This window comes from Saccopteryx leptura, chromosome 11 (genome assembly GCF_036850995.1).
Source record: "Saccopteryx leptura isolate mSacLep1 chromosome 11, mSacLep1_pri_phased_curated, whole genome shotgun sequence".
Lineage (NCBI taxonomy): Eukaryota > Metazoa > Chordata > Mammalia > Chiroptera > Emballonuridae > Saccopteryx > Saccopteryx leptura.
The window spans coordinates 55,257,165-55,279,967 of record NC_089513.1 but is presented as its reverse complement, the minus strand read 5'-3'; the positions used below and the strand labels follow the sequence as shown (position 1 = coordinate 55,279,967).

General features: G+C 40.6%; 1 protein-coding gene across 4 annotated transcripts in view; it reads right to left on the bottom strand.

Annotated features, from left to right (window-relative positions):
* The window catches only part of PTPRM (protein tyrosine phosphatase receptor type M), an 893,280-nt gene that overhangs the window by 800,817 nt on the left and 69,660 nt on the right, over nt 1–22,803 (bottom strand). For 3 of the 4 annotated variants that reach the window (XM_066353183.1, XM_066353180.1, XM_066353182.1), the window contains exon 1: nt 18,769–18,874. The exons of the other annotated variant lie outside the window; for it this stretch is intronic. In XM_066353183.1, the coding sequence (XP_066209280.1) occupies nt 18,769–18,859 (91 nt within the window). In that variant the 5' untranslated portion in view covers nt 18,860–18,874. Of the gene's footprint in view, nt 1–18,768; nt 18,875–22,803 lie in introns of those variants that run through there. 4 annotated transcript variants of the gene reach the window in all.

Genomic DNA, 22,803 nt, shown 5'->3' with positions numbered 1-22,803 from the left:
TTGCCTGGTCAAGGCACATATGGGAGTTGATGCTTCCAGCTCCTCCTCTCTTCTCTCTCTCTCTCTGTCTCTCTCTCCTTTCTGTCTCTCTCTCTCTAAAAAATGAGTAAATAAAAATAAAAAAAAATTAAAAAAAACAAGGCCTTGGTTCTCTTTCCAGTGTGACGCTGAATTCTTTAATAGGCTTGTACGTGGTGATGGGTGCAGGCCGGAAAGGGAAGCTGAAGAGAGAATATTAATAAGTAGATATTAATGATTCGATTACTCCGAGTAGTTGACAGTAGCTTCAGGATTTCCAGCCCCGTTGAAATGCTGGGTTCTTTAGCCCCGTGTGTTTTCTCTGTCTTTCTTTGTCTGTTTGTGTTTACTATTAGACTTTATTTTTTGGTGCAGGTTTAGGTCTACAGACAAACCGAGCAGAAAGTGCAGAGTTCCCACTGACTTGCTCTCCCTTCCTCCAACCTCAGTTGCCCCTATAATTAACATCTCGAATCGCTATGGTACATTTGTTACAACTGCTGATCTAACACCAATACATTCTTATTAACTAAGTCCTTAGTTGACGTTAGGGTTCGCCTCTGTGCTGCACACTTCGGTGGGTTTTGTCAAGTCCGTAGTGGCACACATCCATCACTGGGCCGTTTCCGTGCCCCAAACAGCCACCAAGCTCCATCCGTTCATCCCTCCCCATGCCCAACCCCTGGCAACTGCTTCTCTTTCTTCTCTCTCTCTTTTTAAAATAGCGGTCAAATATACATAACATAAAACTTATCATCTGAACCATGGTAAGTGTACAGTTCTGTAGTGTTAAGTGAGTACTTTCACACTATTGCAAAACCAATCTCCAGAATGTTTCATCTTGCAAAACTGAAACTCTAAATCCATGAACACCAACTCCCCATTCCTCCCACCCCCACCCTCCTGCAACCCCTGGCAACCACCATTCTACCTCTGTCTTCATGAAACTGACTACTCGGAGTACCTCATAGAAGTGGAATCATACAGTATTTATCCTTTGGGGTCTAGCTTATTTCATAGGGTATACTGTTCTCAAGGCTCATTCACATTGTATCATATTAGAATTTCCTTTCTTTTTAAGGCTAAATGATATATATACCACATTTTGCTTATCTATCCATCTGTCAATGGACACTTGAGTTGCATCTACCTTTTGGCTAGCTATTATAAGTATGATGCTATAAAAAGTGAGGAATAAATATCTTTAAGATCCTGATTTCAATATTTTTATACATAGACAACCAGAAGTGGAATTGCTGCATTATATGGAAATCCTATTTTTAGTATTGAGGACCCACCATACTATTTCCCATAATCACTACACCATTTAAATTCCCAGTAACGGTGCACAAGGGCTCCAATTCTGTCACATCCTCACCAACACTTAATTTTTTTAACATAAAAAGGGTAGTAGCCTGATCAGGTGATGGTGCAGTGGAGAGAGCATCGACTTGGGACACTGAGGATACAGGAGCGAAACCCCAAGGTCGCTGGCTGGAGCTAAGGTTGCTGGCTGGAGCAAGGGGTCACTGGCTCAGCTGGAACCCTCTGGTCAAGGCACATATGAGAAAGCAATCAGTGAGCAACTAAAAGTGAGGCAACTATGAGTTAGTTAATGCTTCTCATCTCTCTCCCTTCCTGTCTGTCTGTCCCTACCTGCTCCACTCGTCACATCTTCCTTAATAGATGTGAGACATTATTGGTCTTTTTATTGTTTCTATAGGTTTGCCTTTTCCAGAATGTCATCAGTTGGAATCATAGAATCATAAAGTATGTAGACTTTATAGACTAGCTTCTTTTACTTTATTTATTTATTTATTTATTTATTTATTTATTTATTTATTTATTTATTTTTTGTGTGTGTGTGTGTGACAGAGACAGAGAGGGAAACAGAGATAGGCATGAAGGAAGAGGTGAGAAGCATCAGTTCTTCGTTGCGACACCTTAGTTGCTCATTGACTGCTTTCTCATATGTGCCTTGACTGGGAGGAGGGGCTACAGCATAGTGAGTGACCCCTTGCTTAAGCCAGCAACCTTTGGGCTCAAGCTAGCGACCATGGAGTCATGTCTATAATGCCACGCTCAAGCCAAAGACCCCAATCTCAGGCTGGTGAGCCCGTGCTCAAGCTGGATGAGCCCACACACAAGCCAGCAACCTCAGGGTTTCGAATCAGGGTCCTCCACGTCCCAGTCCGACACTTTTTCTCTTGTGCCACTGCCTGGTCAGATTCTTTTACTTTAGTTACATGTATATAATGCTCCTCCTTACACGGAGGAAAGCTCATTTCTTTTTATTGCTGAATACTATTCCACAGCATGGATGTATAGAACAACAGTTTGTTTATCCATTCATTAATGCAGGATATCTTGACTGCTTCCAATTTTTTAGCAAATATAAATAAAGCTGCCATAAACAGTCATGTGCAAAATTTTGTAGGAACATAAGCTTTTCAACGTATACCAAAGAGCACAATTAGTTAGCCATTTGATAAGAGTATGTTCAGCTTTGAAGAAAAGCAACCGACTGCCCTCCACAGTGGCTGGACCATTCCTCACTGCTATCAGCCCACATGTGAGTTCCAGTTGCTCCGTATCTTTGACAGCCTTCGGTGTTGATAATATTTTGGATTTTAGCCATTTTGATAAATGTTGCTTTAATGTGCAGTTCCCTAATTACATATTATATTGCTCATACATTTTATCATGTGCTTATTCACTATCTGTCTCCTTTCAATGGTAAGGCATCTACTCAGATCTGTTGCTGACTTTTTAATAGGATAGTTTGTTTTCTTATTGAGTTTTAAAAGCTCTTTGCATATTTTGGATACTAGTTCTTTATCAGATAAATGTTTTGCAAATATACTGTTCACAAAAAATTAGAGAATATTTCAATGCTTCATATTTGTTTTGAACTATCCCCTAATTTGGATGTGAGGGCGATCTGGCTGTGACACCTGTCACCCCATTAATCACCAGGGTTGATTCAGCTGATCTGGCTGGCTAGGAGGGTGTCCCCTTCCTCCTCCACCGCTCCATGTGCGTCCCTCCTGAAATATCCCCTAATTTTTGTGAGCAATGTATTCTTCCTCTAGTCAGTGGCTTGTATTTTCACTTTAAGAATTTTTTTTTTTTTTGCAGAAGTTTTCATTTTAATGAAGTCCAACTTGCCAATTCTTTCTTTCATAGATCATGCTTATGGTGTTGTATCTAGAAAAGCTAGCACCAAACCCAAAGTCACCTAAATTTTCTCCTACGGTATCTTCTGGGAGTTTTATAGTTTGACAGTTTACATTTAGGTATATGTATCATGTATCATTTTCAAGTTTTAGGTATATGTATCATGTATCATTTTCAAGTTAACTTTTTGAATGGTATAAAGTCTGTGTCTACATTCATTTCGTGGCGTGTGAATGTCCACTTGTTCCAGGACCAATTGCTGAAAGACCCATGTGATTTTTCTTTAATGTGCCTTCAGCCTTTCCTGCTTCAAATGGCGAATGAATGAATGGGATGTTGTCAGTGCCCCAGTCCACTCTGGATTATTAATCTCCATTAGGACTGTGGTGCTACATACAGAGTCCTCTTTCCAGTAATAAGAACATACTGATTGGTCATAGATATGGGGAAAGAAAATTGCTTTCACCCATTTCAGATAAACTTAAACTTTATTCCAATTACTAATATTTTAAAACTAAGATATCTGAGTTTCCTATTAATTTTTAATTCTTCTTGCCAAAAACCACAATAAATTATGGTTTGGGGGAATTTGAAATTTCTATGCTATTTCAGTAAGAGACAGAATACACAAACGACATTTTTTTCATTAAGAATTTCATCAAGCGACATTAATCACTAGATCCAGACATAGTGAATGATTTGTTTTAAGCAGTTTTTATCTCTTTATTCATAAAAAAGTATAGGGCTGATTTAAGGAAATTAAAATCCATCTTTTATTCTTTGAATATCATGGAAAATTAGCTTGTAAAAAATTTCAACATACCTATCTATACTAATGGTTCTCCACAGACCAGCAAGATCATACCACCTGAAAACGCATTAGAAATGCAAGTTATTTGGCCCCAGCCTAACTTTGGGGACTGGACCCAGCAATCTGTTTCAACAAGCTCCCCTGGTCATTGGGACATACTCTGAAGTGTGAGGATTACTGGTCTCTTCTATATGAACACCTCAACCCCTTTTAGAAGTCCATTAAGCAGTGTCATTACAGCCCTATCACATTTTCCATCTTCAGAAAAGAGACAGTTATCAGTACTTGTCCTCAGAGCTGCTGAGACACGCCTCCCGGTTCAATCCCCTGCTCACTCACAGCCAAGGTCTATGTAGAGAAAATTCTAAAGGGAAAACAAACACCCTGTCACTGATAATTCTGGCCACCAACACGTCAGATCTGAACCCTCTTTAATGAGCGGGGAAACTAGAAGGAGGAGAGCAGCCCTCACCTGGGCACAGGAGGTAGCCACTTAAAGAAGTGGAGTGAGCCCTGGCCAGTTGGCTCAGTGGTGGAGCGTCAGCCTAGCGTGAGGAGGTCCCGGGTTCAATTCCCGGCCAGGGCACACAGGAGAAGCGCCCATCTGCTTCTCCACCCCTCCCCATCTCCTTCCTCTCTGTCTCTCTCTTCCCCTCCCGCAGCCAAGGCTCCATTGGAGCAAAAGATGGCCCGGGTGCTGGGGATGGCTCTGTGGCCTCTGCCCCAGGCGCTAGAGTGGCTCTGGTCGTGACAGAGCAACGCCCCGGATGGGCAGGGCGTCGCCCCCTGGTGGGCGTGCCAGGTGGATCCCGGTGGGGCGCATGCGGGAGTCTGTCTGACTGCCTCCCGTTTCCAGCTTCAGAAAAATACAAAAAAAAAAAAAAAAAAAAAAAGAAGTGAAGTGAGTACCAAGCAGATATCAAGGCAGGATGGGGACATCCAGGTGGGCAGTGGACACTGGCCTGCCTCTCCAGGCCTGTCTGCTCCCTCTTCCTCACTTCATCCTCAGTACTGGCCTTCCCCATGCTTAGAAATCTCCTTCTCATCCTCACCTCAGGGCCTCTGCACACAGGGCTTCTCTCCCTACTGTGCTCTTTGCCCTCATTCCATATGAGTAACCCCAATCTTTCCTCTGGTCTCAGATGGATATGGATGTCAAGTCATCAAGGACCCCAGACCGAGTTTGACCCCCCATTTCAGGCTCTTATAGAGCCTCAGCACGTGTTCAAGGAGCCTCCTGCCCGGACGGTGAGCGCTATGAGGATAGGGCTGGGGCCTCACAGCCGATCAGGATGTACAGGCAGGGACAAGGATGCATTCATGTTTATGTTAATATGGCCCCAGTTTAAAACCCGGGCTTATTTTTACAAAAGACACAGAAAATTCCAGTACATTCCATCCCCTGCTTCCAAGCCTACCAAGAATTGTGTGATTATAATGGGTTCCTCAAGAGCGTGCCAACAATGAAGAGCTGTCCTGGCTGAAGGTTGTGGGCACCTAGTTCTTTTAAGTCTGTCTTGTTCTCTCACTATAAATAATAAAATACCAACGTGACTCTTGTTTGGGAGAGACCTAATCTTGTGAACTGACAAAATCTGGCTTCTGCTTCTTGAACTGACAAAAGCTGCTTCTTCAAACCTATGTCCTGACTCTGGATCTTAGCGAATTCGTACCGGAGACACTGCCCTTTCGGGTTACCTGGGTAGCTAAACAGTTCTATTCCTCTGCAGTGTCACTCACTGGATGGATTTTTCTTTCAATTTCCACAGATATTACATATCCAGCAGATAACAGCACCATGGTCTGGTCATTATCTGTGTTGTATACCGAATTATTATTGGTTTCACTGCCAAAATGAGCAGCATTCTATAGTGGCAGAGAAGGCCTGACCTGTGGTGGCGCAGTGGATAAAGCATCGACCTGGAAATGCTGAGGTCGCTGGTTCGAAACCCTGGTCTTGCCTGGCCAAGGCACATATGGGAGTTGATGCTTCCAGCTCCTCCCCCCTTCTCTCTCTCTGTCTCTCTCTCTCTGTCTCTCCCTCTCTCTCTCCTCTCTAAAAATGAATAAAATAAAATATTAAAAAAATGTATTTATAGTGGCAGAGAAGAGAGCTCAAGCATTTAGCGCCTTTGAAACTGCCTGGTTTATATTAGCATTTGCGCTTACAATGCTTCGCGACAAACAAGATGTACTTCAGCATTCTACCACTACAAATGGCTTGAGGTTTTATTGCACCCTTTCTCAAAATGTCTCTTATTTTCATGATTAGAAAGCGATACAAACAAAAGAAAACCAAAACTAATCATTTTAATAAAAAGGTGGGTCATGAGTAAATTTCATTTCTAAACAGGAAGGATTTTCCTGGGAATGTTAAAATGGTGACAGAAGTAGAATTGCAACATAATTAAATGATAGGCAGACAAATGCACCTGATACTGAACGATTCCCCTAATAAATACTGTCAAATAGGTGGGTTTTTAAAAACTAGAGTTTATATAATTAAATTAAAAACTGGCTTTTATTTCAATTATATATTTAATTTTTAATTAAATACTTGTTGAGATTCGCCTAAAAAACATACCATTTCTGCAGAGCTTCTCCAAAGCTTAATCACACAAATTTTTAAAGTATTTTAGGGAAAAAAAAACAAATCATTTTCCTGTTTACTTTCACATGGCAAAAACAGCTGATAAAAGTTTTATGTAGGCATACACTGTATAAACTGAAATAAAATCTATAAATCAAATATACACTGAATATTTAATAATAATCATTTGAGAAGAAGGCCTCATTCAACTTGAAGGAATACTTCTTTAGTTATTTATAAAGAAATTTCAAATTGAGAGTGAAGAAATAAATGAAATAATTTATTTTGAATAAAAGTGATATAAGTTGTATCATTCACTAATCTAATGTCTGGCCAAAGTCTTTTCTCTGATTAGAGTTCCCGCTCATCTGTCTTGAATAAACCTGAACCATTTATGCTTTTTCTCAGTTTCATAGCTGAAGGTTTCCACTAACTCTTTACTAATTTTTTTTAGCTGGCTTGCTTACCTTGGTCATGCAATAGCTTTTTCCCCGCTAAAGCAGAACACCTTTAGACTTCCCAAAGGATTCATCGAAGTTTTTACAGGACAACTCTCTTTCTATGCCCTGCTTGCTTTCATCAATTTTCTTGATAAGGTAATTTTGTAAATTAATTAAATTACAAATACAATCAGCATAAACAGGGTTGAGAAGATATACAACTTATTCTTCTACACATGTAATTATACTGTGTTAACATGGAGTGGACGTTAATTTAGCATGTTTTGCAGAAGTAACAAAGTGTATCAGGTGATCAACTGTGACAGTTAAAAATATTTCCACATTAAATAAATATTGTCTTATTTGAAAATAAAATGTAAGTGTCCTTCACTTTAAGATTAATACAATATACAATAAATAAATTTATGAACACAAAGAACAGTGTTTATTTTTAAAACTCACTCATTTTGCAAAACAGTATCAGAGCATCTTTAGTAAGTAGAAACCTTCAACGTATTATAAAATATTACATTTATGGCATTTCAATTGATATACTACTTTAAGAGAAAAAGATTCTTATTATAATACTAATGTATAGGAAGTCAGTTTAAAAACCAATCCCTATAGAACTATTATGCTTCAGTATGTGCTGCCTGATTATTACAAGTTTTCTTGCCTTTCAACATTTAATTGATTTCACTGGTATTACACTGTTTTAATAGAATGTTATTTTGAAATTAATCAATGGGTTATCCATTCATGAATTGTGTTTATGTGTACAAATACAGTAAGAGGAAAAAAAGATAATCTAGTAAAAATTAACAACTTTTCTAGACGCTGCTTAAAAAAAATCCCAGGTTATTTTAAACTGCAGATTTGCTTTACTATTTAAAGAATGCAATTTGGATTTCATAGTCATTGAAATTACCTAAAAACATGGATTCTCATTAAAAATAAAGAAATGTAGCTTTGAGCCTTATTAAGAAACAAAGGTTTCCAATTACGGCTTTTACTTCATGGCCTGGCAGTATGTAAAGCTTTACTTTATAAAGAATTATACTAGGTCCTTGGCTGGTTGGCTCGGTGATAGAGCATCAGCCTGGCATGTGGATGTTCCGGGTTCAATTCCCCGTCAGAGTACACAGGAGAAGCACCCGTCTGCTTCCTGCTTCTCCATCCCTCCCACTCTCGCTTCTCTCTCTCTCTCTCTTTCCTTCCTGCTGCCATGGCTCCATTGGATCAAGTTGACCCCGGGCACTGAAGATGACTCCATGGCCTCTGCCTCAGGTGCCAAGAAGAGCTCAGTTGCCGAGGAAAAGAGCAATGCCTCCGATTGGCAGAGCACCGCACCCTGGTGAGCGTGCCAGGTGGATCCCAGTCGGGCGCATGCAGGAGTCTGTCCCTCTGCTTCCCCTCCTCTCACTGAACACAAAGCAAAAATAACTGAAAGTGAGCACCCGGCCAATATCATGAGAAATGTGTATTTTCCGTCATGAATGCCACCAACGCATGATTTCACAAAGGAATCTTATGTCTTTGCTCTTGTAACAGAGCATAAAGAACACTAAATTTTTAAAAGAACACTAAATTTAAATTTTATGAACGACTATATATTCCTAAGTATCGTGAAAGAATATGTTTTATAAAACCAGCAAGTAAAGCTCATTCCCTATATGCTATCAAGTCCCCAAATAAGGAAAAATTTTGTATTAAAAGATAATACAAGGATTACAATATCTTTTAAGTAATAAAATAATGACAGGCTGTTACTGAAGTCTGAGATCCCTTTACCTTTCAAATATTTTCAGATTGATGTGGCCTCGGGCAATTAAGCCAGAAGAGTAAAAACAGCTACCTACAATTTTAATGATAAATGTTCAAATACGCATGCCAAAATGCCAACATAAACGTCATCACAGTGTCTCACAAAGAAAGTCAGCACTTAAACTTTCTGTATCGTGGATATGATCAAACTGTACAAAGATAAAAACAAAGTAGGGGCTCGCTGCAGTCTTTTATTTCCCACACTGTAGGATAATTTTTTCCATCCCCAAGATGATTTGACTTGACAAATTGGTTCTTCTGGTTACTTAGCTTCCTAACCTCGAAAGTCCCATTTTCTAACTTTGGTCTCATCCACCTGGTGACAGGCTAATGCCACCAACCAAGTAATAAAATCTCAGACAGGTTGAGGATTAGGGAAGGAAATTGTAATGACAGTAGGAGAATCAGATGTGAAGTCTGCCAAGGGTTAGGGCCAGATCACATCTCCAAAGGAGAACAAACAGTTCTCTGGAAGGGGGTTAATGTAGGTTCCGCTTCTCCAGGGCCAATGCTGTGGGGCATTTCTTAGGAAAAAAAACCTAGGAACTCACTTTTCCCGAAACACTTCTTGAAAGTCAATAAAATTTAAAGGCATTCTCTATTTTAGTTCAATTTCTCTCAGAAACAAATGTTCCATTTTCTTTTCTTTACAGAACCATGAGTCAATAGCCTGGTGTAGCTACAACAGTCCTCTCTTATTTCTAGGATATATTTCAAGACCCCCACTCAATATCTGAAACCACAGATAGTACCAAACCCCATATATACTATGTTTTCTTCTATACTTACATACCTTTTCACTTAAATAAAACACTTTATGGCTTCTCATTGGCATATCCAAATTGCCAGCATCACTACTGCTGTACTCTGGGGCTATTATTAAGTAGAAAAAGAATTAGTGGGACACAAGTGCTGCAATACCACCCAAGTAGATCAGATAACCTGCCCTAGAGCAGTGGTCCCCAACCCCCAGGCCGCAGACCAGTACCGGTCCGTGGGCCATTTGGCACCAGTCCGCAGAGAAAGAATAAATAACTTACATTATTTCCATTTTATTTATATTTAAGTCTGAATGATGTTTTATTTTTAAAAAATGACCAGATTCCCTCTGTTACATCCGTCTAAGACTCACTCTTGATGCTTGTCTCGGTCATGTGATACATGTATCCGTCCCACCCTAAAGGCCGGTCCGTGAAAATATTTTCTGACATTAAATCGGTCCGTGGCCCAAAAACGTTGGGGACCACTGTCCTAGAGGACTACTGAGTGACTAATGGGTAGGGAAAGTATACAGTGTAGAGATGCTGCAAAAAAAAGAGTAATTGACATCCCAGGCGGGACGGAGAAAGAGTGCAATCTCATCATCTACTCAGAAAGGTACACAAGTTTAAAACTAATGAATTATTCCTTTTTTGGAATTTTCCATTTAATATTTTCAGGTCATCGTTGGACTGCAGGTAACTGAAACCATGGAAAGCAAAAGCACAGATAACGGGGACTATTGTACTTGCTTTTAGACCCTAGGACAGCGGTTCTCAACCTGTGGGTCGCACCCCGGCGGGTCGAACGACCAAAACACAGGGGTCGCCTAAACCCCTGTGTTTTGGTCGTTCGATTTTCCGATGGCTTTAGGCAACCCCTGTGTTTTGGTCATTCAATTTTCCGATGGCTTTAGGCGACTTCTGTGTTTTGGTCGTTCGACCCCCGCTGGGGTCATGACCCACAGGTTGGGAACCGCTGCACTAGGATACTTGGGACAACATCTGCCGTGGATACAAGCAGAATGGCTGGCTGGAATATCCGACATCTGGCCTCCCACACGCACCTCACGTAGACAATGCTCCTCGGAGTGTTCTCCACACACAGTACCCAAGGGCACGGGGCCAGATCCAGATTTCCCTAATATTACTGACTGACTTTTCAAAGCCTCAGTTTCCTCATCTGGAAAGTGGAATATTATTTGCAATAGTATTCACCTCATGGATAAAAGGGAAGATTAATTAGAATGTACATAAAGCACAGTGCTGGACCCAGAATAAGTAGTCAATACAACTTTCACCTGTTCTTTACTTCCCTATTCTCTATTCCTAACAAATTAATGCCTGTAAATAAAAGTCAAACATTTTTTAAAATTATCTTTGATTAATCCCTGTGTTCTCAGTATCATACCAAAACTTGTAAGAAAGCTTACTGATTGGAGTTATCCGTTAGATACAGAAATAAAGCTTTGTAATTTAAACCCTCTTCTCGGCCCTGGCCGGTTGGCTCAGCGGTAGAGCGTCTGCCTAGCGTGCGGAGGACCCGGGTTCGATTCCCGGCCAGGGCACACAGGAGAAGCGCCCATTTGCTTCTCCACCCCTCCGCCGCGCCTTCCTCTCTGTCTCTCTCTTCCCCTCCCGCAGCCAAGGCTCCATTGGAGCAAAAATGGCCCGGGCGCTGGGGATGGCTCCTTGGCCTCTGCCCCAGGCGCTAGAGTGGCTCTGGTGGCAACATGGCGACGCCCAGGATGGGCAGAGCATCGCCCCCTAGTGGGCAGAGCGTCGCCCCCTGGTGGGCGTGCCGGGTGGATCCCGGTCGGGCGCATGCGGGAGTCTGTCTGACTGTCTCCCCATTTCCAGCTTCAGAAAAATACAATAAATAAATTATATAATATATATATATTATATAATTTCTAAAGCCCCTTCCATGTGATTATTTGTTTCAAATTATGTAACTGTCAGATAATTTGAAATGGCGTAATGCTTTCCACGGTGAGTTCCGGCTTACAAACGGCCCTGGTGCAGAAGAAGGATCCCAGTGCTAATTACCAATAAAACAGAATACAGAGCATGTAACATCGTTCTTAACCTTCTAAGATACGGACCACACAGTGTAAAAATCATTCTCCTTTCTTAGGTCAATATCTGTTCCTGCCAATTATTCTTCCCTTCCACCATTGATCTTTTACTACAGACTACCTCTACCACCATTTTACCCACCAAATAAATTATCTGAAAAAGACTATTCACTTCCTTTGAATGACTTAGAAACTTGTATCTGGTTGTTTCCTATTTTACTAATGTACTTAAGATATGGCAGCATTCTATGGGTAACTTCCCAGCGCAAATATATTCTAACTGGAGAAGAAAACTAACATAAAAACATTTTATTTGTTCACAGAAAGAGAGACCATGCAACAGCAAGAAATCACATGGTCTACAATACAAGCACAGTATCTGCTGGCTCAACATATATAAGAAATAAAAAGCATTTAAAATAATACCAGTCAATCAAATCAAATCAGAAATAAATGTTTTAAAAGTAAAAATGAGATACCTAGTTTAAATACATCACTTGGAAACCAAGAAAACTTAGAAAGTAATAAACTACAGATTTAGAGAAAGAAGCATGGTTAAGTTTATTTAAGAAGATCAACTTTTTTTCACTGTGAAAGATGTTTATAATGATTATTGCCTGTGGAATAATTTAATATTTAAATTTAGAAGTGCTATTAACAAAGTATGTCATGTACCAAGTGGTTAAATCAAAAGAAAGTCATTTTCTAAAAGACTGTAAGAAATACATCTGCATTTTGAACTATAAAAATTAATGCTGAATCAAGAGAAAAATTAATAATCGGCAGACTCAAGCGTATCTGTTAATAAATCTAAAATTAACATGAGAGTCAACCAGATAATACTCAAGTAACAATTGCATTAAAACTGCAATTCCAATTTATGTATACAATACTGTAATGTAGTACTCCACAATTTTGCCTCAGAAGACATTCAACACAATCTCAAACAGCCCTGGCCAGTTGTCTCAGTGGATAGAGTAGCAGCCTGGCATGCAGATGTCCCCGGTTCAATCCCTGGTCAGGGCACACAGCAAAAGTGATCATCTGCTTCTCTCCCCTTTCCTGTCCCACTATCACAGCCAGTGGCTTGACTGGTTCAAGCATCGGCTCGGGCACTGCGGATAGCTCAGCTGATTCAAGCATTGGCCCAGACAGGGGTTGCCAGGTGGATCCCGGCTGGGGCGCATGAGGGAGTCTGTCTCTCTATCTCCCCTTCCTTCACTTAAAAATAAAAACAACCTACTCTCTCAACCAATAAAAATGAAATTAAAATCATTAAAAGAGTGGAGTATACACAAATGGTAGATACTTGTAAGAACTTATAATTAATGTTTTTTTAAAAACTTGTAAGTCATTGTGAAGTTTATACAATGCCGGGAAGGCAAAAACATTGGTAATTCTTTTTATAATAGAATTTGAAACTTTAATTATACTCTTACATTGTCTTTCTCCATTTCCAAAAATGTGAGCTCTAAATCACTATATTAAGCATAAATTTTAAAATGAAACAAATTAGATCACATAAAGTCAAAATTATTAACCTTCAATTTCTGTAATTCAAAAGACTTTCCTCTCATAGACATAATGCTCTCCATCAGACATTTTATTCTGAATCTCTCCTAGTAATCTGGCTATGTCAGGTCACCCCAGGATATCCAACCGGATTTTGGGGAGGTCACATACACTGTGAGGCTTTAACTAATCGGTTTTTAGTTTTCTGCTTGGTTGACTGAATGGTTTTTGTTCACCTTTAAATCAGAGAAGAGCTGAAATAGGCTACAGACATTTTAGCATTAATAAATGTATAATGTATTAAAAACTTTAAATATCTATTCTCCTGGCAAAAGCCAAAAAAAGTCCTTCATGCTTATACAACCAAAACCCCATTAGATAATAAGGTCAGTCAAAAGGTAAAATTAGACTTTTGAACACTTATCTGATCTGACAAACCTGTGGAATTGTCTGTTAAATTAATACAAACACCAGGAATTTTTCCAGAGTAGACACAGTTTGTTCTAATAAACCTCTATGAAACACCGTGTTTTATATTTGTACTCAAGTCCAAAACTGTAATGGCATTTCCAACAAGTTCACCTTGCTCATCAATGCCCTAATTCTCTTCTGAGATTTTACCAATATGTACTCATTTGATGATTATTAAGAATTTACTATATCCCCCAAAGAAATTTTAGTAGAGGGGGAGGAAATAAAAGAAAAACATTCCTTAAGTCACACAAGCACAATTTAAAGACACTAGACAATGCCTGGCACATAGCAGGTGCCTACAAAATACTGTTGAGTGAGCGAATGAGGTGGCCCCAATGTTGGCGGGAAAGAGGCACCTCCTCTGATGGTGGCTAAGTAACTTCAACTTCCCCACTTCAACCAGTGACACCGTCCGATAAAACTTCAAAGGAAAGCACAAGTTATATTTCTTTTTTTATTTTGATTATGAAGCATCCCACTACTTAAAAGAAACAAAACCACCATGGATGGATAGCTCAGTTGGTTACAGCAGCATCCAGAAGCACAGAGGTTGCCAATTCAACCCCTGGTCAGGGCACATAGGAGAACAGATTGATATTCCTGTCTTTCTCTCTCTCTCTGGCTCTTTCCCTTCCTTTCTTTAAAATCAATAAAGAATAAAATTTTTTTAAAAGAAATTGAACAATAAAAGAACTAAAAAACCTGAACATAAAACTTTATTCTGAAATGTCATATCATATACCAGAAGTGGATAAAAGAGAAATAACAAATTTATCTAAATTTTGACAAAATATTTCATTTAGTTTAGATACATACACATGTATGAATAAATTAAACTTTTAATTACAGCAACTTCATTTATATGGTCATGTAATTACTAATGACCATGCCTGCTACTTTCTCTTACCAAAACATTTGCCTCTAAATCTCTCGCTAGTCCATTTCTTTAGATCCAAAGTGCTCTTCAAAGCCTTGTTCAAAACGCTACTTCTATGAATCCCTTCGTATTTCTCCAGCTATTTATAAAGCTTCCCTTCAGGAAGTCTCTCAGCAAACGACAGGCCTCCTCCTCTGTACTGACGGAGGTAAGCAGGTCTCACCTCCGACAGACTGCAAGCAGCCCCCACAGAGCCACGCACCTTGTTTCTATGTTAGCTTTACCGCTGCCCCCTAGAGTGGCTTGTAATTCTGAAACACACAGTATCTTTGAATAATTAAGAGAATAACAAAATCAGTATCATCATGGCAGGGAAGACTGTAAATAGAATAATATAATGATAATGTAATTATCGATTCCATCTATTAATCTGAAAATTATTTAACGTCAGGCAAACACAGAGAGTCTTGTTAGAACCAAATGAAGCTTAGAACCACATTATCTCCAACAACGGAGCTATCTCCTCTACCTGGAACAGTGTTGCCTTCAATGTGCATTCTAGCCCTCCAAGTATTCCTTGAACGACTATTATATTCCAGGAGCTGCAATGGTTAATGTATGTGAAAAGGAACATGTTACAGGCAAGGTCGCAGCTCTTAAAATCAACTCTCATCTTAAATGTGAGACACGCAAGCGAATGCTTTTAGAAAGGCTTTCTTTCCTGTGACTAGTCAGCAAACAAGCACGTGTCTGCTGTGCAGTCTCTGACATTCTCTCCATTGCTTCCCTACCTTTCTCTAACAAATGGAAGCCAAATGAGTCATTAACCATAAATAAACTGAGTAACTAATCTTAACCAAATGGGTAACTCTATCAGATTTAGTTGAAGTGGGCATTCTGTGGGTTTTACAGTGCCTTAGAGGTCTATGAACACTGTAATATATCCCCTGTTAATTTAGTCAAACTGCCTCAGCCGGGAAGCCATAGACAGGCAATGTGACTTCTGTTTAGTCCCCAGAGGCTCCTGCTGTCTCCAGTGGCTTTTCTGGGATCATTTAGGCATTAACTTGTCTGTGCTCAGGCGTTTCCACTATGTTTGGGCTCAGTGTTATGAAACATCAAATAATCAAAGCCACTTAAATTTTAAAAGAGTGTTCAAAAGTTCATTATTTATTCAGTGAAGAAATAATTTATTATTCCCCTGTATTGTACAAAATTTTCTACAATCTTAAAATGTAGTGAGGTAGAAAAGACATAAAAATAAGTATAACATAAGACAATATATAACAAGCCAAGCAGTGTGAAAAGGGAAGGTCACTTCTTTATGAATAATGAAAGCTAACATTTATTGAGCGCGTACTATGTAGTAAAGCACAAAGTACTGCATTAAGGACTTGATACAAAATATTGTGCATTAAATCACGAAGCTCTACTTATCTAGGGGGAGGATAAATAAGAATAAAATGAGATTTGGGTCTGCATTACAAAATTGCCTTAAGCCATTAAAATCAGAAGAACTTTAAAATTAGGAATATAAAATAAAATTTGAGTTAAAAATAAACAAAAGTCGCCCTGGCTGGTTTGCTCAGTGGTAGAGCATCGGCCCAGCGTGTGGAAGTCCCGGGTTCAATTTCCGGCCAGGGCACACAGGAGAAGCGCCCATCTGCTTCTCCACCCTTCCCCTTCTCCTTCCTTACTATATCTCACTTCCCCATCCTCAGCCAAGGCTCCATTGGAGCAAAGTTGGCCTCGGCACTGAGGATGGCTCTATGGCCTCTGCCTCAGGCACTAGAATGGCTCTGATTGCAATGGAGCAATGCCCCAGAGGGGCAGAGCATCGCCCCCTGGTGGGCATGCCGGGTGAATCCAGGTTGGGTGCATGCGGGAGTCTATCTGCCTCCCTCTCCTCACTTCGGAAAAAATACAAAAACAAAAAAAGAAAATAAACGAAAGTCAATTTTTTCCTGTTTCTGAACTTCTATGAAAATATTTAATACCCTAATATACATGAAATACCCACTCCAAATACATTTGGAGCATACATTCCAAATACATGGCAAAATTTTAGAAGACTCAATGCAAATTTAAGTTTTTCTCTTCTTTTTAGCTAATAATTTCATTTTAAGTAAAAATATTCATTTCCTCTGAAATCCTAAAAAAATAATCTATTGAGACCAATTTAGTAACAAATTTATAAAACAAAAAAATGAAATAAGATTTATGCCTGTGTGCTTCATCAATAATTCATGGTATATTATCTTAGGGACATTTAATATTAAAATAACACATTCTGATTTATTATATGCATGTTATTTCTTGTTCATGTAAATAATTCATAAAATTTCCACACTAATTGAGATCATATGAAATATGAACTTGAAACTGTTTTTCTCAGTAAGCTGGGTAAACACAGTGCACAAGGATACAATAATCAAAAATGAAATGAAAATAAATCCATCTCCAAAGGAATGTTCCAGGTCAAAGAGGAGAAGGGTGTTCACAAAAAAACTTCACAGGAGGCCAAAAGTGATTGATGCTCTATATACAGGTGGCAAATTCAGAGGCTAGAAGGATACATTTCTCAGAGGAAGCTAAGATGTTTTTCAGCGGGCGGAAACCGAGTTGGGCATTAAAGATAAGGAACAGGCCTTCAACAGGCAAACATGAGGAGAGAGCTTGTCTCACCTGCTACCTTCACAGCCATGGGAACAAAGGCACAGCCAAGGCACACCTGGAGTCAAGTCAACACTCAGTGTAGATAGGGTGCTAACTGTAATGGCCAACGTAGTGGAGAAGATCAGATGTTACGGTAAGGAGTCTGAACTTTATTTCATAGAGATGCGGTTCTCAAATTGCAGATGGCAGATAGAGAGGAAGAAGGCGTAGACCAGGGGTCCCCAAACTTTTTACACAGGGGGCCAGTTCACTGTCCCTCAAGACTGTTGGAGGGCCAGATTATAAAAAAAAAAAACTATGAACAAATCCCTATGCACACTGCATATATCTTATTTTAAAGTAAAAAAACAAAACGGGGACAAATACAATATTTAAAATAAAGAACAAGTAAATTTAAATCAACAAACTGACCAGTATTTCAATGGAAACTATGGGCCTGCTTTTGGCTAATGAGATGGTCAATGTCCGGTTCCATATTTGTCACTGCTAGCTGTAACAAGTGATATGACGCGCTTCCGGAGCCGTGACGCGTGCATCCCGCGTCACCGGAAGTAGTAGTGTACGTGAGCGACGCTGCTACATACAGTACTCCAGGAGCACAGGATATGGATGCTGACCACCAATGAAAGAGGTGCCCCTTCCAGAAGTGTGGTGGGGGCTGGATAAATTACCTCAGGGGGCCGCATGTGGCCCGCGGGCCGTAGTTTGGGGACCCCTGGCATAGACCGTTATAGGGCAAAAGTGGAAAGCAGGAAAGCCAGTTAGGAACTCAGTCATCGCGGAGAAGACCATGCTCAGGAAGACTCACATGATGGCAAGGAAGGGAGCTGGGAATATTCCGAAGGGAGAATCAGCAGGATTTGCTAGGAGGCCGACAGTGTGGGTGTGAGAGAAACAGAGGAAGCAAGGTGTGATGGCAGGCTGTCCGGCCTGAGAACTAGACAAAAGGCACCATCGTTTACCGGGATGGGAGAGATACCGGAGGAGCATGTGGAAAGAAATAGGGGAGGATCGATAGTTCTAGGCGAGTGGCGCCTGGTCACTCTGCCAGGATGATATGCAGAGCAGGTCAGGTCTGACACTGGACCTGTCAAACCTCCATGCCTACACACAGCTGGGATGAAGGCTAAGGTGCAGGAACAAATGTGTGACAACGTGAGCAGAGCAAAGGGAAGGGAGGGAGTTGACAAGAACAAGGAAGTAAATAGAAGGCAGAGTACCAGGAACAAAGGGAGGGGAAGGCATTCGGGGACTGGAAGATACCAGAAAAGATGTGAAATATTTGCTGAGTGATTCTAATACAGAATCAACAAAAGACAAATTAACAGAAGAGCAAGAACATGGAGACCGCTGTTCAGATTAGGGGGACACGGCCATGGAATATGTCCAGGAGAGTCCATTTCAGCAAGGAATGGTTGCACGAGCTGAACCCGTTTGAGTTTAGCAGCAACACTCCTCATTCCAGGAGGCACTTGGAATGCCTTGCTTTTACAGCAAGGTCTTAATAATCCAATAACTCCCAGGCCCACTTACCTCCAGAGTGTAGGAGGTCATGATACAGACTCCTGCTTAGTAATGCGCATGTCACACAGCACACTGAACTGAATGAAGAGCAGGAACACATCACTGCTTTCAGAGCATCCCCGCTCTACTGCTGCCTCAGTACCACTGCTGTATGACATCCTGCGTTGTGATGCATGGGTGGCTAATCCCGGGGGATTCTCCATTATCCCCTGCTGTAGTCTGTGCAGCATCAGAAAGCCAATGGATTAATGAGAGACTGTTAATGCTAATTGCTGACATAAGACTATTAAGGGCGCTGAGGCAATTGCTGAATTATTTTTTTTTTAGATGTTTTCACAGCTTTCCAGAGCACTGTACTAATCAGTCACGCTAATGCCAACAGTAAACAGAACACAGCTTTGGTAAGAGACCATTAAAACTCCTATCATTTCATCTCTACAACTCCTTCCAAATACCAACCCTAATTCCAGATGATTTGCCTTCGATCATTTATCAGCTGCCATGTTCACTCTATCCAGATTCCAGGCACAGGAACGACTAGCATTTTACACGCCCCCCATGAGGAGAGATGTGGCCCCCAGTGGCCGCCAGGGAGCCTTTCACAGCCAAGAGAACCAGTTCTGCTCACGGAAAGGCCAGCGAGTGCGGCAGCAACGAGACCCCTTGCAGATGACTTGTGCCACTGAAGACACGTGAGCCACCAGATCTCAACAATACAGCACAGTGAGTGGAAACACAGCCCTTAGAAGTAAACATGAGCTCCAATTCTAATTCTGACCCTTAGTACCTGTGTAACTTGTAGGCCAATTACACCACCACTCTGAGCCTCACTTGACTCATCTATAAAATGAGGATACCACTTCATGTCTTTGCACATAAAATGTGTATCAGAGCACTGCTAGAAAGATGGCACAGCCATTGGTTCAGAAAACATCATAGTCTGGTCCTTGCCATAGGTGTGTCGCGACAGTAGATACGGATACACTAGTCCAACAACTTGATGACAACTGGCCACTGGCATCATCCCCTGGGCTGTGTCTACAGGCAGCTCACTGACTACCTTGGCTTCACCTTAGATTGTTTAGATCTGGGTATGACGTGCCCATTACAGAATATTATATCACATTATCAACGTAAACTGATCAGCTAGCATTTGCCACTTGAATTTTGACACAGCTATATCTTGTGATTTTGTTGAACTTGAGTACAATCAGCACAGAGGATATAGTGACAGTCAAATTTCATTCATTCACATCCAGAACCTGGAGGACATGATGCTGAGTGCAATGAGCCAGACAGAACAAGACAAATACCGCATGATCTCTCTTACATATGGAATCTAAAAAAGTCAAATACATAGAAGCAGTGGTTTCCGGGGACGGCAGGGAGGGAGGGAGAATGGGAAGATGTTGGTCAAAGGATACTAAGTATACTAAGTTTCAGTTGTGTAGGATAGAGATCTAATGTACAGCATAATGGCGACAGTTAATAATACTGTACTAGATACACACTTGACATTTGCTGAGAGTAAATCTTAAATGTTCTCCACACACACAAAAAAATAAGGTAACTATATGAAGTGATGGATTATGGCAATAATCATACTGTCTACATACATCAAATGTACATGCATATGTATTCCTTAGATGTATATATAACTTTTACTTGTCAACTATATCCAGAAATATATTGATTAAGACCCATAGCTAGTGTTACTGCCTCATCCCTGATGGACATGTGGCACTAGGACAATCGAAGGGAAAGCCCAGACTCGAGAGAAAGCGGCAGTGTAAGGGAACCACCCATCCACACAGGAATAGCTCTGTATCTGAACCATATCTAACTCCCCAATCGGACTCAGCAGTATTCAGCGGCACCCCAATGACTCTCCTGGTCCATTATGAAAATAAAAAGTCAGCCCTGAGTTAGTTAACTCCCTCTTATTTTGAATACAAATGTGTTATTTATTATACCAAGTTAATGGGAATAAACATATCACAGTTACTAAAGTGAGAAAATCAAGCTTATTGATTATTTAGAAAAGGAAGTGTAAAAACAAAGAAGGAAATTAACATAGGTTTTGATGAGACTTGGTACCATTTTCTCAGTGGGATTCAGTTTCAATTTAAAGCTGAAAGGACTCTGAGCTGAACAATATCGGGCGATTTGGTTAAAATTCCCAAGGATTGGATTCAAGATTACTTTGTAATCTCATGACTTTAAACCTTCTTAATTAAAGATTTACATTTGTTTTAGATGAAACAGGACATAGATTTGCAGACCAGAAAAGCTGCTCAGTATGAGAGAATATGGTTCTGAATAGCAGTCCCCAAGGCTCCTGAATTCAATGTGATAGCCAATGACAGAGGAGACTCAGACCCCGGATGTGGGTTATCACAGAACCAGGGCAGGGAAAGTGAGCTGACCCCAGGCCGCAGAACGACACCACTGGCCCATGTTCATACCACAATATCCGTCTGGGTAGCAAGGTAAAACATGGTATTCATAGTCTGTTTCTCTTGTTTCAAGGAGAGAAAAACAAAGCTTTGGTCTCCCTTCCCAAGGGCTTGCTTCACTGGCCAGGGAATCCACTGTCAAATCAAAGATTTCTTCAAGTCCATGATAAAAATATATATATATTTTAAAATAACAAAGATGAAACTTTGAAAGTATTACTCCAATTGTTTTTTTTTCTTTATTTCTCTCAAAAGCAATTCTCAAATAAATCAGCAAATAGGTTAAAAGTCTATTCGTTTTTAAAAAGTGTTTCAAAACCTCCCCCACATCTCCCTAAAGCAGCTATCCCTCTTCTCTGTTCCTCTTCATGACCCTGCTTCTCGCGAGCGTTCTCTGTAGCTGCTGTCACGGCTCCTCGCCCTCTGGCTGACTGCAGCCTCCACCACTACACAAAAAGTGCTCCTACTCAAGTCCCAGTGACCTCCAGCCCAGGGTGCCAACGGCCAGTCTGCTCAGGATCATCTGTCCTCCTGTCTCAACCTTCCTCCCTGGCCTTCCATGATACCATCATCCTGGTTGGCCGCATCCACCAGTCAGTAGATATCAGCCGTGTCTGTACTCATCTCTGGTCTTCTTCTAACACTTTTCCTGCCTCCCGCCAGTTTCATCCTGCCCTGTGGCTTCCACTGCCTGACCCCTCTGAGCTCCCCACGGCCATCTCAGAGTGGCTATCTCAGAGCCCCAAATTCCATACATTCAAAACACTCCCACAGCCCTGGCTGTCCTCCAGTGTTCCCTCAGTAAGTAAATGGAATGGCCCTCTACCCTCACCCACATTATCCAATGTAGCATCAAGTCCTACAGATGTTACCTCCCAAATTCCTCATTTCCCACTCTCATTCACTCGGAATATTTCAATAATCTGTGAACCCACCTAACACAATCCGCCCTTGTCTCTCTCCACAGATTAAATCCATTCTCTAACAGCCTGAGTGATCTTTAAAATTAGTGTGTGTGTTTGTGTGTATGTGTATGCGCGTTCACACACAATACATAATCTTACTCTGCGTTGCTCTAGGCTAAAATGTTGCCAGTTGCACTTGGGATTCCTCACATGGTTCACAGACTCTGGTATATCTGGTCCCCATCTATGTCTCAGCTTTTTTCCTAATACAGCTCTCCTTCTACTCTTTGTGTTACAGTTTCAAAAACATTCCATATATTCTCCTCATAAAAAGGCTTTTGTACATCTGTGATCTCTGCTACAGCACCATCACTGCTACTCTGCAGATGGTCATCTATTATGTTAATTAAACATTTATTTGGTGAAGCCACTATGAAAAACAGTAGGGAGGCTTCTCAAAAAATTAAAAGTAGATTAATATCCAACAATTCCCCTTCTGGGAATATATGTAAAGAAAACAAAACACTAACTCAAATAACTGATTATTTACAATAGCCAAGACATGGAAACACCCTAAGTGTCCATCAATGAATAAATGGATAGATAAGAGTTGTGACACACGAACACACATACACACATAATGGGACATTTATTATTCATCCATAAAAAAAGTAAATTCTGCT